At 35.5% G+C, this 19,564-nt stretch overlaps 1 protein-coding gene across 3 annotated transcripts in view; it reads right to left on the bottom strand.

Moving 5' to 3' along the window:
• The window catches only part of CERKL (ceramide kinase like), an 86,034-nt gene that overhangs the window by 35,084 nt on the left and 31,386 nt on the right, over positions 1–19,564 (bottom strand). For all 3 annotated transcript variants that reach the window (XM_045575280.1, XM_045575279.1, XM_036421590.2), the window contains exon 2: positions 12,664–12,900. In XM_045575280.1, coding sequence (XP_045431236.1) covers positions 12,664–12,900 — 237 coding nt within the window. The remainder of the gene's footprint in view (positions 1–12,663; positions 12,901–19,564) is intronic.

The following is a 19,564-nucleotide window of genomic DNA, read 5'->3' as shown; positions in this document are numbered from 1 at the left end:
AGATAGTTAAAGCCTTTGAAAGAAATATTTAACATGGAAAAGCTAATAACCCCATTGCTGCCAAGTGGAGCTTTTAAAAAATAAAACTCGATCCTTATATCTCATACTTACTCTCTATGTCTACAAATTTAATAATGATAGAAGAGTTATCTTTAAGACCTGGTGAAATATTTTCTAAGTTAGACTTTACAGCAGCAATTAAAATAAATACTGACTTTTTTTTTTTTGCTCAGAATCTAAAATAAATCAGTTTGCCTTCCAGAAACAAATAATGTTACAATAAAAATCAGAAAGTGCCCCTAGAAAAAAACTGACTTTAGTCTACATGGCACTGATCGGTTTTGAGAGGCAAACTCAATAGTCATATCCTCGGTGTAGCCTCGGGGCTGTCCCTTCGCCCCATCAGGGCACTCAGAGCCCCATCATCTCACAGGAGAAAGGAAAATTCAAAGAGAAACAGGCGGCCCAGGAGGTGGCACAGGGGAGCGAAGATGATGTCGAGATAAAACTCACCGGCTGAGGCTGTAAGAGGAAAAGGTAAACCTATTTTCCGTGAAAAGAACTGTAACAAGAGAAAAGCTTTCAGAGACTTTAAAAACTAGGTTAGGGAAGTAAGAAAGAGAAGAAAGTTCTTTGAGCTTTGAGAAATTTAATTTATTAATAAAAAGTTTAATTGTGTCTATGGAAAATAGATAAGTGCATCCTAGCCCTCTTGCTCAAACAATAAATATCTCCACATAACATAGAAATATAGCACACTATAAAAGTTTATGTAAAATCACTGGCTACACAGAACCCTATGAAAAATATTTTAAAATATGACAACCTAATGCTGAAACTGGTTTGGCTCAGTGGATAATGCGTCAGCCTGCAGACTGAAAGATCCCAGGTTCTATTCCGATCAAGGGCATGTACCCCTTGGTTGCAGGCACATCTTCATTAGGGGATGTGAAGGAGGCAGCTGATTGATGTTTTTCTCTCATCAATGTTTCTAACTCTCTATCCCTCTCCCTTCCTCTCTGTAAAAAAATCAATAAAATATATATTTTTTAAAATAATAAATATGACAACCTTAATCTTCTCTTACACAATGACAAACTGTTTAATACAAAAGCTGTATTGAGACACACATTCCCTGAACTCCTGAGGGGAAAAAATGAATCCCAGAGTGATAATTACCATTTACTCATATTTTTTACAATCCCCAAAATAGATCATTGAAGATTAAAATGTAGGTATGACTCAACATGGATATGCAACTGACTTGGTTCCTGGTCCTTTGGTAACCCCTCAATCCATACTCTGGAGTCCAGACCTTCTAGCATGCCGGTCTGCAATGAAGCAGCAGTGTAAACCAGCATGGCCAACTGTTCCTCCGTGAGTCACACATGCGCTAATATGTATTAGTTTAAACCTGATCCATCCGTGAGCCGATGAACCATGAAGGGTGGGGGTTAATCAGGGTGCTCTCCAAACAAAGGCTCCTGAGGGCGGCGGGGACGCCACTCCCAGACGCACATCTGTGCCGCTTGGAGGGCAGCAGAGGGGGATGGCGTGGCGCTTGTCCACCAAAATGAAGAGCCCAGGACCTCGTCACAATCCTGTGTGTCCTCACAGACCTTTTACACAGAAAAGCAAGCAAGTCGTGGCAGAGAACAAAGCCAAACACAGGAAGCCAAGACCCCCCTGTGGCCACAAATCTCGGGAGCTATTAATATTAAACTCTACTCAGTTAATGTGTAACAGTGATGGTGAAAGCCTAGCCTCGCACACGTAAGATCCGACAGCTTCTCAGTGGAGCTCGGTGTGGGAGATGCTTTATATTAAATGCACCCAATTTCACTTTACCATCAGCAAAAGCTTACTGACGTGCATCTTTACACACCCAGATGGAAATGACTCAATGCTAGATGGTTTACTTAGAGGAGCAAGCAAGCCCACTAACCTCACACGCAGCCCACCACTGTGGCATGTCTTTCTAACAGCTGCAAGGCTGAATAGCAGTTAATAGGGGCGGGGGGAAAGCCTACCTGCTGTTGGTAGTACCTCAATACTTCAGTATTAATTAATAAAGGGGTCAAGACTATGTAGATAGAGCAAGAGTACACAAACAGGAAGGAGATCAAAGAGAGGGGAAAAAATCTAACCAAATATATCATCCATTTATTTTTACCAGATTTTTATAATCTATAAAGTGAATTTTAATTTATTTTGGAAGACATTTCCATATTTGGCTGGTGAACATGGAAGATAAAGGATCCCAGTCCTCTGGAAGGGAAGTTATTCAATATCTAACTAAACTACACATGCACTCACACTTTAATCCAGAAGTCTACTTCTATGAAACTACAATAGGTACAAATGTGTTTATTGCAGCATTTTTTGTGATTGAAGATATGAGAAATAATCAAAATGTCCAGACATTGAGATGTATTGAATAAAGTATGGTACAGACCACACAATGGAGTCTCTTATACAGCTGTAAAAATAATAATAATAATAATAATAATAATAATAATAATAATGAAGCACTCTATGAAGTACTATGAACTGATTTTCAGTATTTGTAGTTAGGTGAAAAAAAGAAAAGTGCAGAAGAGTTTATATGGTAAATTTTTATGTAACAGGAAATTTTTGAAATGCACATATCTGGTAATTTTGCAAAAAGAAATATAGCTCAACCCGGCCAGTGTGGCTCAGTGGTTGAGCATCGACCTATGAGCCAGGAGGTCACGGTTGGATTCCCAGTTGGGGCACATGCCTGGGTTGCAAGCTCAATCTCCAGTAGGGGCGTGCAGGAGGCAGCCAATCAATGATTCGCTCTCATCATTGATGTTTCTATCTCTCTTCCCCTTCTCTCTTCCTCTCAGAAATCAATAAAAATATATTTAAAGAGAAAGAAAGAAATATAGCTCAGGTAAACCAGAAAATAGTAGAATTAGTTACCTATAGAGGGATGAGGTGGAAAGAATACTAGAAGGAGTACTTTTTCCTTTGGAAACATATTTCTGCACAACACAATAATATATATATATATATTAATCAATGAAGATGATGGAGAAAATAAAAATATACCCAAAAACTGAATATACTAGTAAACAGAAACCAAACCAACTATATTTTAGATAAATGAAAAAACTATTAATATTAGAAAGAAAAAGAAAAAACTAATTCATATAATTTGTGAATGCAGAACTTGAAATATATGCCTTCAGTCTAGGGCATGGCAAAAAGAACCACCAACAAACCTTGAACTAATTTGAGTAGGTTTATTTATTTTTTTAATATTTTATTGATTTTTCACAGAGAGGAAGAGAGAGGGGCAGATAGTCAGAAACATCGATGAGAGAGAACATAGATCAGCTGCCTCCTACACAGCCCCCACTGGGGATGTGCCCACAACCTATGTACATGCCCTTGACCAGAATCGAACCTGGACCCTTCAGTCTGCAAGCTGACGCTCTATCCACTGAGCCAAACTGGTTTCAGCGAGTAGGTTTATTTTTGATAGAGGTATGGTCACAGCGATTCTGAAACTATTTTGTGTATATGACTGGGCAAATAGACAAATGTCATTGTTGTGAGTCAGAGTACTCACTACGGAAGGGGAGATACAAATATGGAAAGAAGAGAAACAAGAAAGAATCATATAGGCTTGGATTACAGTCTAATAAGGTGTCACCTATTAAGCCAACAGAAAGTGAGTGACCACGTGTTCTAAGAGGCATGAAAAGTGCTGCCAAACCTAATAGAGGAAGGGCCTGCTTTTGCTGTGTGGCTCAACTTGGCAGAGGATTTGCTGGTCATACAGGGCCTTAACTTCGCTGGGCAAACAAGAGACGAGACACACTCTCAACAGACAGATTCCTAGCTTTGCCACTTGGCAAGTGGGAAGGCACTGAGGTGCCATAGGCCCAGCTGGCACAGATGAGCACGGGCTGCAGAGAGCCCAGGAACCTGACCACACAGTAAGCTTCACCTTCACCCTTTTCTCTTTTCACTGGAAAAATAACTGAAGTGTCTGACTAGTAGAAACAGATCCTTCAAGATACGTAATGTTCTACTCGCATTAATTTTTCAAAGAGTAAAATTTTTAAAAATAGATGTTTTCTCTTGAATGAGAAAATATGGATTTGAAAATATCACAATGCTACAGCATATGGTCATGGCCAATACCCACCTACCTGCCTTAAACAGTAATAAATATATTTATATAAGATTACAATAAAATTCTTCAAGCAATATAGTGTCTGTCTAAATATGATACAATTTCATTGCCATTAATGGTAGTCTAATGAATGCCATGGAGATTAATAATTTGTCACTTAATATGAAATATGTATTTTCTACTTATGCAAACTGTAAGAATGATGCTTTATTATTTTTTACTTCATTTTTTCCAGTGAAAAAGTTGTTAAATGATAATCCATTATATAATACTTGCATCCTAGAATTAATCAAATTTCTATCTTTCTTGTATGCTGTAAGCATTTGTGTTTTGCAAAACTCTGCTAAAGATAAAGCCTGGAAATCAGTCACAAATCAGTGTATGAATATGTGTTTTTAAATTCCCTTAAGCTAGTAAAAAGAAATATCTGCAATTTTTTTTCATAGTGCATACTCAATACATTCTAAGGCATTTGAGAAACCTTAATTAATAATGGTGACAGTCATGATGAGAAATTTTTAAGAATTAAGAAATGCACTTGTTACTTGCTCACCCTAAATATTTTTAAAATATGTTCTTATTAATTTGAGAGAGAGAAAAGAAAAGGGAAAGAGACAGAAAAACAATTGATGTGAGAGAGAAACATGAAGCAGCTGCCTCCTGCACACCCCAGAGCCGCAACCCGGGCATATGCTCTGACAGGGAATGGAACCAGCATCCTTTTGGTGCAAGGGACAATGCCCAGCCAAGCCACACTGGCCAGGGCTCACCCTAAATACTGAGCATGAGCTGTAGAATTCAAATACTGTAGAGTTCTGAATCATTAATGTTGGAAAAAGAACGCAAGAGAGGAATAATCTCCAAATAAAATGATGTAGCTCTTTTCTAATAAGTGTTTGAACTTCTTCTTTGGGGGGGAGGGCGGGGAATAAAGTCTAAACCATCCAGTATATATAATATACTTAACGATGGTAGAATATACGATTGGCCTGGTAGACAAGAGAATGAACAGAGGTTAAGGGCTCATGCTCCAGACTGACACACAGATCTGTCCCCAGTTCCTCTACCATATACGAGCTGTAACTTCAGATTAGCCAATTTTTAAACTATATTAAGCCTTACTTTTCTCATGTATAACCTAAGAAATGATAATGAGAATAATAATTTACTTAATTCTACTATTTGCTAAATCATATGGTATTTTAATTCTTCAAACTTAACAAATTGGTATTTTAATTCTTCAAACTTAACAAAACACACAAGTATTATTTTTTTATAAGAACATATTTGTAGTTTTTGATACTACCGTGTTTCCCCAAAACTAAGACATCCTCTGAAAATAAGACCTAGTGCATGGAAAGGTAAGACAGCCCCTGAAAATAAGATCTAGCGCAACTTTGGGAGAAAAAATTAATATAAGACACTGTCTTATTTTCAGGGAAACAGGGTAGTATTATAAGATTTAATGAGCTAATTTATAAAAATTGCATATAAAAGTGGCACATAGTAAATGATTAATAAATGCCAGTTATTATTAAGATTTCAATTTTTGAAATAAGGACTTCTCTGTAATTCAGCAAAGGTAAAAAATGTTTATTTAACAGCATAAAAGCAATTCAACATTTTACTGGCTACATTTAGAGAATTCCTTAGTTAGCTTTTTGAATATAATCAGTTAAGATATGGCGAAGCACACTTAATTTTTTTTTCTCCAGAGAATAAATTTTGTTATACAAAAGATATAATCAAAGGACTTTTATCTAGCAAAACAATTTTTTGAAATATACCAGAAATAACTTGAGAATGAATCCACTTCAACTCTTATTCTCAAGATACTTGATGATTGAAGCAGGAATACATTGTCTTTTATCAGACACCAATTACTTGTTTTGAAATATAATAATGAATTATGTACAAAAAATAGATTCCTTCATTAGTACAAAAATGCTGTAGAGGCCAGTGAGAAACACTTGGGAAGATGGCTTGTGTCATGCAACCCAAGTATACACAGCATTAATAGTTTGTAAGGGAAAATTGTAGTTTGCTTCCGCTAAAAGAGCAGTGGCTGTGAGAGCTGATGTTATTAAGAAACTTCAAGTGACAAGAGAAACCCTGCAAATACCTCTGTCAGTCTTTAACAGGCTTTTCCGAAGCAGTCCCAAGGCATACGTGTGATATCGCAAGACCAGGAATAGGCGTTGGCTAACCTTTGAGACTATTTAATGTAATGAGAATATATGATGTCCTGCCACCCATAGTTAATCCTTACCAAGGCAGCTTTGGTAAGTGTGGAGTGCAGAGTTTTATATATGTTCATTAAATCAAACTTGTGTTGTTCAAATTTTTGACATCTGTGGTTCTTGGCCCTAGTAACACTTTAGAATCACAGAAGGGACTTCTAAAGGCAACTCATGCCTCTGTCCATCCAGATGTATTTAATCAAAGCCCTGGAATTTTCATACTCGGGGAAAACTTCAAAGCAACCTCTTTTTAATTTGATTGCCATCTTTCATTTGATAAAGTATTATTTTTCTTATTTGCAAATTGATTGAAAAGCAGTATCTCCTAAAGTTATAGAAAGGAAAATACTGAAATATATAGGGTGTCAAAAATGTGTACCACACTTTTAATAATTATAAAGTCAGCGTTCATTAAAATACATTTCATTTCAAAATTGAGCTATCAGCTGTTACAGTGTGCATACATTTTTTGAAGGACACCCTGTATATTTAACAAGTAACTTCTATTGAAAAGAATGTCATTACATTGACAGTCTCTGGTAGTTCAAACTCTTGTGATTGCTAGAGTGAGTGTATATTTGAGTTCCTAACAAAATCATGGGGTCTCAGTGTGCCTGAAGGTGAACAAAAACAGGCATGACAAAGTGATGGGTTACCATCCTAGGGATAACTAACACAGAGGTTTTCAAATGTTTTTGCTTTAAGAGTTGTAGACAAAGCCTTACTGAGAACTACTGAATGTAAAACGGATCAGGGAGGAGGTACACTGGCTCAGGAGTGAGTAGCAGGTGTGGCTCCAACCCAGTGAGGCGTGTCCTGGGGGAGGGTGGTGACACTCCACAGAGCGCAGTTTGAAACCACCACAGGAGGCAGATGTCACGTGGTCTCTGTTGGACAGAGTACTTCAGATGGGATTGGACTTCAGTATTTACATGCAAATGAGGTAATACATATTTAATCAGTTTTCACATTACTATAATATATATTGCTAGCAAAAACATATTCAAAAGTGGCATGTGTGATTTTAATGTCGAACTCAACCGGTCACAAAACAAAGTCTCGGATCACTTTTTTGGTGCTTCAAGAGAACTACCTGTGTTTCAGAAAAACTACTCGTATTTCAGAAATAATACTCTTGCAGTAAATAACTTGTCCCTAAGGAGACAAGTGTTGCCAATTCAAAGAGTGCACAATCAAATGTCTGAAGCTATCATACTTTTGACATGTCACAACAGCTCATTTTAAATAATCATTATAATGTTGATTTCCAGTTTATTTTTGCTTATACGTACAACATTTGGCAGCATATCCAACTAAAACTTCACATCATTCTGTTCAGCTAAGAAAAAATATCTTCCTAGTTCACAAAAATATGATTGATGACATATCTTGGATTTTTTTTTAAAAAAAAAAAACCTAAAATATACTGCACCATGATTTTCTTATATAAGGCAACATAAGTATTAAGCAAAAATCAAAGTCTGAGTTTGGGCTATCAAGGAACGCATCCAATTAAGACCAAATTATTATCACATGGAAAACAGATTTGACATCTAGTGGGAAACTAGAAAAAAATTACTCATATGTAAATAATTTTTCTATTTTCCTTATTTTTCATAGCTGAAAACTGAGTGAGACTGTTTAGTGAAAAGATAAGAGTAGGCTTCATTACAAGGACAAAATTTATTAAATAAATATGGCTCATTTATATTTGCCTATTTATAAAATTATCAGGTAGAAATGAAACAGAAAATTATCAGAAGTAACTCAAACAAGTAAGTGCTAAAAATACCTTTGTTAATTGTCTCTGGGTAACCATTAAGTATTAAAAATAATTCGCAAAACCTACATATACTAGCAAAACCCAATGGTCCTGTGCTATAAGGGTTCTTCTGTTTCCTTGACTATTTATATTTTTTAGTTCCAGTTATTATCTTCTCTGCCTATTTTAATATATGAGTATCCCCAAGATACTGTATTTAGTCCTCTGCTTTTTTTAAACTCTATATTACTTTCCTTGCAAGCTTTCAAGTATTCCCATCACGTTAGCTCTTCTTCTTCACCTCCTCATGTATTCTCAAATATGAAGATGCTTAAAGTATAGATTTCAGAGTCTAGAAGATTGGTTGGTTCAGGATCCAGAAGAACTTGCAACTCACCGTTTCTAGGAAACCCAAATATGCAGAGACTGATCACACCCTAATTGAATAAAAATTAACATATCTATGTACACACATGCTATATTTAAAGGTTGCGCATGTTTGTCTTTGTATCACACATATAAAAAATAAAAAATAAAGCAGAAAAGACATAAACGAGTTTTACCACGACTATGTGTTAGGCTTATCACTCACTACATATCAGCTTTAATCAATCACATTTTTAAAAAATATGTCTTTTTATTAATTTCAGAGAGGAAGGGAGAGGGAGAGAGAAGTAGAAATATCAATGATGAGAGAGAATCATTGACTGGCTGCCTCCTGCATGCCCCACACTGGGGATCAAGCCCACAACCCGGGCACGTGCCCTGACTGGAGAATTGAACTGTAATCTCCTGGTTCATAGGTCAGTAATTAACCACCGAACCATGCCAGTCAAGCTTAATCACATTTTTTTAAAGACCTGAATTTATGAATCAACAATCAATAGTTATAAACCTTACTAGTTTGTTCATATTTTCATTGTGGTCTTTAATACATTTATAATAAAAGTTTCCTTGTTTGTCCCGAAGGGCAAAAATGTTTTATCCAGGATTATATCTCATTCATTTCTGTACCCCCAACACTTAACACAGTGCCTGCTACAAAACGTGTGTTGGATAAATTAACCTAGATTGCCTATTAGTGAATAAAGTTATGGTAACTTTTCTATTACTAAGAATTTTAAAAAATGCTATGCTTAACTGTGTAAAAGGACTTAACATATTTTTCAAGAAAAACACAAACCATGTTGAAACTCCTTTTTTTATATTTATAAACCCCATTCCTTCTGGTCAGTCTTTGTCAGTTTGCCTTTGAACTTAAAGTATTGTCAGTTAGCCTTAAACTTCTCCCCTTCTTGTGATGCCAATTTGTTCTTTCCTCAAAAATTCATCATATCATATTCATTGCTCCAGTTCTACATATAAATGCACATATTTGAAAGTTACTCAATATCCAAATACACTAAAATTGTAATTGTTAAGCTAGTTTAAACTAAAAGATAAAGTTGAGGCTTTCATGATTTTCTTAATAGAGGGGGAAAGTGGAGAAAGATGCAAAAGGCTGGCAGGAAACAAATTCAATTTGCTGGTTAAAGACAACATTCAAATAAACAAATACAAAAAAAAAATTTTTTTTTAATCTGCTGGTCTTGCCACAGCACCAGTTAAAAGGTCTTGGATTTTAAATAGTGATGTCTAATATTCAATTGTGAGTCATTTCTATAGCTCACACCAACGCCCTACCAAACATTATGTTCTACCTATACTTCACTTTTAAGGTTACAGTCTTAGAATAGTTTTCTTGGTTGTTTCTTTCACTTTCAAATCTATGTAGTCTAGATGTTCATTCAAGTGCCTGTCATCTGAGAGACAAACAATTGGCTCAGTCCACATGCCATACATGCCTTCCTCGCTGGTTCTGATTTCCATGGAGTTTGGTCTATTTGTGGATTACCTTCCTGACTCACATCCATGTCCCTGCAGGGCGTTGGAGCCTCCACATTCATTATGTAGGGTTAAGGTGACACTGTCTTTGTGGGGCTCAGGGAGAAGAAGGAGTTGGCTCCTCCCACAGGACCTGTATCCAATTGGGGGTACAGATGGATCAGACATTTATTCAGTCTGTCTTAGTTAGATTTCTTCATTTTTATTAGATGATTTTAATCCTGTCTTGTTTTTTTTTGTTGTTGTTGTTGTTTTGCTTATCTACAGACATATGCAAAAAAAAAATAAGACTAGACCACTTTCTTACAGCATATACAAGAATAAACTCAAAATGAATTGAAGACTTAATAGTAAGACTCAAAACCATAAAAATACTATCAGAAAACATAGGCAGTAAAATCTTGGACAATTCTCATAGCAATATTTTTTTTCTGATATATCTCCTTGGGCAAGGGAAGCAAAATAAATAGATAAATAAATAAATGGGACATCAAACTAAAACGTTTTGCACAGTGAAGGAAACCATCAATAAAATGAAAAAGGCAACCCACTGAAATGGAGGACATATTCTCCAATAATACATCTATCTGATAAGGGGTTAGTATTTAACATTGATAAATAACTTTTACAACTCAACACCAAAACAAACAATCCAATTGAAAACTGGATAAAGGATTTGAATAGACACTTCTCCAGAGAAGATATGCACATGGCCAATAGATATATGAAAAGATGTTCAACAGCACTAATCATCAGAGAAAAGTAAATTAACTCTTTATTTTGTGTAGTCACAAATGTAAGCCTATTTTTGACCCACCTGTATGTATGTGTGTGTATATATATATATACTTTCTCTGTTTTCAGGGAGATGAACTAAACTAAAGCTTCTGTGGTTTTCTATCTTCTTAAAAGGATCAGGTATCCTCAAAGGTCCCAAAGGGGCTAACAAGGAAGCATAGAGGCCTTAGTAACAGGTCAACTTGTTTTACTGTCACATCAGCTTATCTTTTATAGGTGCAACCTATCAATTGGCTGCCCTTGACCAACTTAGGTCCTCAGTCTTTTTTTTTTATTCCAAATTACATTTACATTGAAAATTATTTTATATTCGTGTCAGTGTACAGCTTAGAGGTTGGACATTGTTATAATTTGTGAAGTGATCCTCCCAATAAGTCTAGTGTGTACCTGGCACAACACCCAGTCTTCTTAATTAGTGATGCCTGGCCTGAAACGGCCTAACATCACCATGTGCCCGCTCTTCGTCTGGCACCCATCTCTGCCCTGTGCCATCTTCCTCCAAACTGCACCACCAACCACACCAGCTGCCTCTACCCTGATCAATCTGGCAAACAGAAAGAAATGAGCTAAAAAGAAAGCAAGATACACAAATCTGAGGGGGGGGGGGGATCCCAAAACTCTGTGTGGTTATTTAACAAGATACCTTCTAAAAATCCAACTTGCACTGTTTGAATTCATGATTTTATTTATGACATAAAATACAAATAACATATCGTCAGATACATTGACTTCATTAGGAGTTAATATTCTAGTAAATATGTTCTCTTTTCTCTGATTATTTAATTTTAGAAAAATCTATCCTGAAAGAAACAATTTAAATATTATCTGCAAAAAAACACTCTTATTCTCAAGCCACACAGTACATATATGCACTTGCCATCATTGTCTTAGGTATAAGGAAAAGAAATTCTAATATAAACTCGAGACATTCATAGAAAAATAAATATGCTTTCAAAAACTACTCTTAACTGAACTAAATTACTTAAGAACTGTGTTATTTCAGATTATCGAAGCTTCTATCAATACATAGAAATGGCCTTTCAAGAGTTACTTCCTGCACTAACCAATTTGGCTCAGTGGATAGAGCATCAGCCTGTGGACTGAATGTTTCCAGGTTTGATTCCCATCTAGGGCATATACCTTAGTTGCTGGCTCGATCCCCAGTAGGGGGCGTGCAGGAGGCAGCTGATTGTTGTTTCTCTCTCATGGATGTTTCTCTCTATCCCTCTCCCTTCCTCTCTGTAAAATCAATTTAAAAAAAATTTTTTTAAAGAGTTACTTCCTATCTCATCCTATGAGGCCAGTATTACCCCAATACCAAAGCCAGACAAACATACTACAAGGGAAAAAAAACAAAACACTACAGACCAATATCTCTTATGGATAATGATGTAAAAATCCTTATCAAAATACTAGCAAAGAAAATTCAATAACATATTAAAAGAATATACCATCACCAAGTGGGATTTATTTCTGTATTGCAAGGATGGTGCAATGTATGAAAATGTAATTCGCCACATTAACAAAATGAAGGAAAAAAAAAATATGATCTCTATGTAGAAAAAGCATGTGACAAAATTTAATGCCCTTCATGCATATAACACTCAACAAATTTTGGAATTAAAAGGAAACTATATTAACATAAACTATATTAATATAGAAGGAAACTATATTAACATAAGGCCTAGGACATTCAAACCTGAGGATAAAACTTAAGAATTTCTGTACTCATAAATACAATACCATGTTTAGATTAATAACTCACATCAAGGAAACTAGACTCATTAAAAATTCCCATAAGGAGTACTTACCTGCCAAAATTTTCTTGAACTGTTGAAACCATATGTTGCAGTGGTCTTCGCTTAAATTAATAAGATCGAGTGTAGAATCCTTTAACTTATTTCGTTCCTTTTTCAAACAGATGAACAGTGTGATACCCAATAAAGTGCCATTTCCACTAGCAAAATAACGCCGTTTCAGTTTGACAGAGAATATGTCCTTGAGTTCAATAAGTTCTTCCTTACATAGCAAGTCATACTTGGAATCACCTGAAAAGAAATTAAGTTTTCCAATCAAAACCATTGTGTCCAATCTACCATGCATAAATCATAGTTAAAACCTAGAAAATCTTTCTCATTTGTAATCTTACTGATTGTCCTTTATGTCAGTCTCTATATAAGGTGGGAAGGAAAGACAAGAAAAATTGGATCTGTTTTCCCAAGATTTAAAAATAGAAAAATGGAAGACAGTCTCTGACACTCAAGGCCTAGGACATTCAAAACCTGAGGATAAGAACATAAAGCAACATTTCAGCAATAAAAATGGATATGCCACGAGAGTCTCTGTGCTACTAATATGGACAGAGTAGAGTTAGTGGAAAGAACAAAATGCACTAATAAAACTGGGTAACATTTAAAGGAAAGAAAATGTACATTCTAGGTAAAGTAACACAGGCACAAAAGAAGGCAGAGTAAGATTATCGTAATTAGAAAATATGAATCCCTGCTGATTTAAAAAGAAGGTTCCACTGGAATGTTACCACAATCAGACTTTACTTTATAGAGGTTTGAATTTTTATTGTTTAACCACAGATCAGAAAATAATTATTGTAGTAAAGGACCCTTCCAATTGACTCTCAAAGTAGGAGTGTCCTTTTACTTTGCAAAAGTAATTCTAAGCGTCTACTCTGGCCAACATGGAATTGCAGGCACTGATTTTGCCTTCACTCTGGCCACCACCTTCCATCTTCGCTCTGGCCGGAGCCTTCAGTGTTTGCTCCAGCCAGAGCCTTCAGTCACCTTTGCTCCAGGCAGAGCGCCACTCCTGAAGCTCCATCTGCCTCCCACCAGCCCCCTCATAGCAGGCATCCCACCCCACCCTGCTGCTCCAACCCTGCATATGCAAATTAACCCATCACCTTTATTGGCTGGTGGGTTAATTTGCATGCTCACTCCTGATTGGCTGGTGGGCGTTTCTCTTTTATTAGTGTAGATAATGATGAAAACATTCAAATTATATAAGTGACTGATCTAAAGAAATAACACTCATATACATTTTAAATATCACTAATGGAACCATAATGGCATCTAAGTTCAGTTGGAAATACTGAATAAAGGATGATTTAGAACTAGTTAATCTTTAAAAAAAAAAAAAAAGAAAGAAAGAAAAATCAGAGCCCTATATCTTAATGTACACCAATATATCTAGATTAGATAAAACTATGTATAACCATAAGTTAGGGAAGCCCTAAGTATGACAGTATAGGCAGATATACAAAGACTGAGAGACTTCCCATAAAAGTTATTTAATGCCTACAAAGTCCTAGGGACCCATAAATGGAAGTCACAAGCAAAGGTGGCCAACTGGGCAGAAATATGCACAACATATGACAATTAAATAATCTATTTAATCAAGGAAAGAAACACTTTGGTGGGAAAGCACATAAAAGACCCAAGACAGGAATTACACAAAAGAAGAAATGCAAATTGACCAGTGAACATATGAGAAAGTTCAATCTAATTAGTAATCAAAGAAATGCAAATCAACACAACAAGATACCATTTTTTTTTTTCTTTTAGATTGGCACAAGATCAAAAATAATGCTCAGTGATGATTTGGGTAAAGGCAGCCTGTCCCAGTGCTGGTGGGAATGCAATAATGTAACTGCTGGAGAACAAGCTGGAAATAGGTTATCAAAGATTTTAAAATGTTAATTGCAGCAGTATTTATAATAGCAAACGACTTGAAGCAATATTCACGTTCTCCAATAGAAAGATGGTTGAATTAGTCTTCCACAGCTCATAAATGAGCAAATTAGATCTGTGTTCTGATATGGAAAGGTATTCGTGTTAAGAGATATAAATTAGTGGAATAAAAGCAGTTACAAAAAAACCTGAGGGATTTGACCTCACTCCCATTAAAAGTAGAAAAGAAATAAATCCAGTGGAAAACACATAACAAACTTAACATTGGTTACCTATTAAAAGAGAGAAATGCTGTAGAGAGTATGAGATTAATATTTTCTTATAAACTTCCATAATTTTCCCTTTCTATAATCAGCACTATATTCTACTAGAAGCCTGATGCACAAAATTCATGCCAGGGGCTCAGCTCTAACAGCCCCGCCCCCCACCCACTGGTTGTCCTGGAAGGTCATTCTGGAAGGTCATCTAATTAGCATATTAGCTCTTTATTATATAGGATACTTTTTTATAAATGTAGAAAAAAGTAAATGCTTTAAAATATGCATCAATTTTTAAATATATTTTATTGATTTTTCACAGACAGGAAGGGAGAGGGATAGAGAGCTAGAAACATCAATGAGAGAGAATCATCAACCAGCTGCCTCCTGCACACCCCCTACCGAGGAATGTGCCCGCAACCAATGTACATGCCCTTGACCGGAATCAAACCTGGGACTCTTCAGTCCGCAGACCGATGGTCTATAAACTGAGCCAAACCGGTTCCGGCAAAATATGCATCTTTTTTATCTAGTGCAGCGTTTTTCAACCGCTGTTCCGTGGCACACTAGTGTGCCGCGAGATGTTGCCTGGTGTGCCGTAGGTGCAGACAAGACAAGAATTTTATAATTTTTCACTATTTTGTTTACTTAATATTTCATAATAAAGTAATTATAAAATACTTTCTTTGTGTTTATTTGATTCCTATTCAAGAGAATTACTTTATATATAGTCAATATAGGCACAGAGTTAAATTTTTTAACATTTTCTAATGGTGGTGTGCCTCGTGATTTTTTTCATGAAACAAGTGTGCCTTTGCCCAAAAAAGGTTGAAAAACACTGATCTAGTGATTTACTTCCAGCAATTTACTCTAAGAAAATAATGTGCACAATTTAGCTAAGAGGATGCTTACCCAAGCATTATATGAGTGAAACTTGGAAACAACCTAAATGTGCAATAACAGTATTGATTCTGTAAAATAAATATATTCATATAAGAATGCTATTCAGCCATTAAAATGTAGAAATCCGACTTGAAAATTATCTAAAATAGTATAGCACAATTCCATTACAGTTTTGAATATATTTATTGAATACGTAATATATGTGTAATGATTTTCATATGCAGACATACATGAATGTGCATATGAAAAATTGGAAGGATAGTGAGATTATTATATAGTTTGTGTATTTGGATTTAAATTTTTTCTACAAAAATATTTCTGCAATTAGTTGAAAGATTATTTCCTTTGTTCATCCCAAAATAGTTCCTGATATTATTTATTCTAATTTTTAAAAGCCCATTCCCTAAAAAGTAAGAGTAGCTAATATTTAATAAGAATATTCTATATGCCAGACATTGTCCTAAGAACTTTATGTGTATTATCGCATTTAATCCTTAAAACAACCCTATGTAGAAGATGCAATTTCCTAAAAGAAATTCAGAATAGAATTTAAGTAACTTTTCCATGGTCTTACATCTGGTGTGAGGCAGATCCAACATTTAAATCCAGGCACTTTGGCTGGTGTTCACAACTCCTTACCCATGCTGAAGGAGAAATAAGGACCTTCAAGTAAACACACACTCTCTCATCAGACCTTGGCTGTCATCCTGGCTGGTGTGGCTCAGTTGGTTGAGCACTGTCCCATGCACCAAAAGGCCACCAGTTCAATGTCCAATCAGGGCACTTGCCTGGGTTGCAGGCTCAATTCCCAGTATGAGGCCTGTAGGAGGCAGTGGATCCATGTCTCTCTCCCTTCCTCTCTCTCTCTCTAAAATCAATTTTTAAATATGTGTCCATTAACTGAGTAGTATTTCATCAGAAACTGAAGTGTCTTTCAAGGAGATGGAAGGTTAGATTGCAGCAACCAGGAGCTCCCAGAAATAATTCTGAAAATTGTCATAACTCTCTGAAAGGTTACTTCCTGCTTTCCCTGCTCAGGCTTCCAATTGCTTTTTCCTCATTTGCCCACAAATTCAAATTTGGAGTTTTTATATAAATGATCTCTTTGCCAATGTGACAAGAAGAGACAAGAAAGAAAGAAAAGATTTAGAATAAGCATTTTGTTTCTACTTGAAAGGAAAAAAAGGGTAATATATTTATGAATAAAATAGGTATTTTTTTGTTTTTTGTTTTTGTTTTGTTTTGTTTTTTGTTTTTGTTTTTTACCAATTTCTAACTATAGGCAAATGTTCTTCAGGAGCTATATAAATCTCTCAGCTGCCAATTTCCTGTATAACAACACTGATGTGTTATTTATTTCTGCAACGTTAATCATTTCCATTACATGAGTAAATCTGCCCAGTTCTCTCTAATCAAGGGATTCACTTGACTTTCAATATAACTTTTAGAACATGTGAAGACATGGATAACATTAGTTTTAGATAAAATTGTATTCAGGAATAAAGCATGTTCAATCTGTGAACTTGAATTTAAGATGTTTTAATTTAAAGGCTTGGAACTGTCTCGTTGTTGTTTAATCGCTCATCAGATTAGGCGGTGCTTTTCCAGTCTCTGTTTGGTTTGTGAAGTTCCTGACCAGCTGGCTCCGTGGGGCAGCAGGACCTTGGTTTCCTTGACTTGAAAGAGTTCAGACCAAAGGTCCTCAGGTTTCTCGTGGCGAAGCCCTCAGGCTAACCCTCAGTGAAGTGGAAGCTTCTGGAAATCATCTGACAGGATAAACTGCGAATCTAAGAAGGTCACTGTTTCTCCTCATCCCGTGACAAAACACTCACTCTTAGAATACACAAATATCTGTGAGAAATGAGACTGAAGGGGGAAGAAGGGAAAGAAACCACATTAAGAGGGAAGACTGTTGACTATACAAATTGAGCACTTATATACACCCCCTGGTAGCAGTAAGTAGGACTTAGATTCGCTTTCTTCTCCATGTGAATCAGAAAAATACTGCTTTTTATTTACAAGTGATTTTGTTTATAAATGTATAAATGCTGACAAAATGTAGGTCTTATATCTCTGCTTAACTCTTCCCCTGTGAGATAGCTGCTCTGATCCCCTTTTTAGCCACCAGTTATAGCACAACCAGTTTCTGCCACAAATAAAAGCAAATGTTTTCATGATTGTATGCAAAAGCCACAATTCCATGTACAATTTAACACAAGCAGGCAGTATGTTAAAAATAAAGAACATAATTTGGGGGCATGTATTTTAAATATAACTTTAATTTTATACCTTAATTGGTAAAATATATATAAAGTAAAACTTTAATCATAAATTGACACTTGGTAACAGTAGATAAAAATATGGAAATCATCTGTGGCCACTTTTTTCTTAGAGATGATAAGAATTAAAGCCTTACAGATGATGTATAATTTTGCATTGTGGTATGTGTTATTATTTTAAATCTATGGGTTCATTCCCATTGTATTGGTTCTAGCTAGTTTTTTTCAGAACATTAACTGTCCTCTCACATTACTTACGGAGATACTGGGGACCATCTGTTCTTGCCGGGGATTTAAGTATACATCTATTGGATATCATGCTATTTATTTAATTCAGCACCCACTTCCTATTGTTGTATTTTCTTGGGGGAGAAAGTCAATTTAATTACATGAAATAAAGATAGCCGCTCCTGGCAGGTTACCCTGTCACCATGAGAGCAAAGCAGAGCCTGCCTAAAGTAGGTTACGGTGGCTAACAAGGAGAGTAAAACCAGCAGCACTTAAGAATATTTAGCAAAGGTTTAATAAAAATAGAACAGTGAATGGAACTTTAAAAAATATTACTGTAAGCCCCGGGCTTGTCTAAATCAATCTTGGCACATCTGTCTGATGCAGACCGTAAACAGGATTAGAGCTGGATTTATCTGCTTGGCGCTAATTGTGCTCACAGTTTCTGCACATGTCCACCCTTTCAAACACTGCCTGGAACACAAGCCTGCCTGAGAGATGACTCCCACTGCACAGTGTACACACACACGGTATATTAGATGGTTAAGCAATGTGATGTCTAACCAGTTTTTTTTTTTTTTTTTGGCTCTTCAGAATTACTTATCTAATCCCCTAATTAAAAATACAAAATTCTGTTTGAATACACCACATACTGAGATAAATCTGTGAAGCAAGGGACCAATAAATTTGAATACACTTTAATTGTAAGAAGAAAACACAATTTAATTGTTAATAATCAGGTTAAACTAGGGTTTAAACAAATAGGGCTGCTCCTGTTGCTTACTGAAAAACCATCACAATGCATTATTATTATCTTTAAGAATTATGACACAGAATTTGTTAGCAGGAAGGTTTAAGTTTCTAAATATATACATATCAAGAGTGATAAGAAAAAGTATTTAATCTAGTAAAAAAAAGTAGAGGGAACTTTAAATTTATCATTTACAGAGAGAAATCAAGAAGCAGAGAGAAATTGATACTCAAATACTCAAAATAAAAAAATATATTTTTACCACACCAAATTAAAAAAAAGTCAATGATTAATTTATAGCTCATAATTTCCTCCCACTAAGTCATGTGTAAATAGCTTAGATACTTCTCTTAAGAATTTAAGCACTTGAAGATATATTTTTTTTGCATGAAATCCAAAATGAACTTAAATTTTGTTCTTTGTGTTGAGGATTTGAAATGTAGATAATAAACATGTAATACAAGTCAACATTTAATGCCTAGGATACAAAGTGATATTAGCAATTTTAAATCATGAAGTCTATGCCCAATCATAAATACCACATAAAACCTATTTTAACAAACAGTATAATTGAAAATTTAACCTGACTT

This window comes from Pipistrellus kuhlii, unplaced genomic scaffold (genome assembly GCF_014108245.1).
Source record: "Pipistrellus kuhlii isolate mPipKuh1 unplaced genomic scaffold, mPipKuh1.p scaffold_m20_p_7, whole genome shotgun sequence".
Classification (NCBI taxonomy): Eukaryota; Metazoa; Chordata; class Mammalia; order Chiroptera; family Vespertilionidae; genus Pipistrellus; species Pipistrellus kuhlii.
The sequence above is the reverse complement of the archived record's forward strand: the minus strand, read 5'-3'. Positions and strand labels throughout refer to the sequence as shown.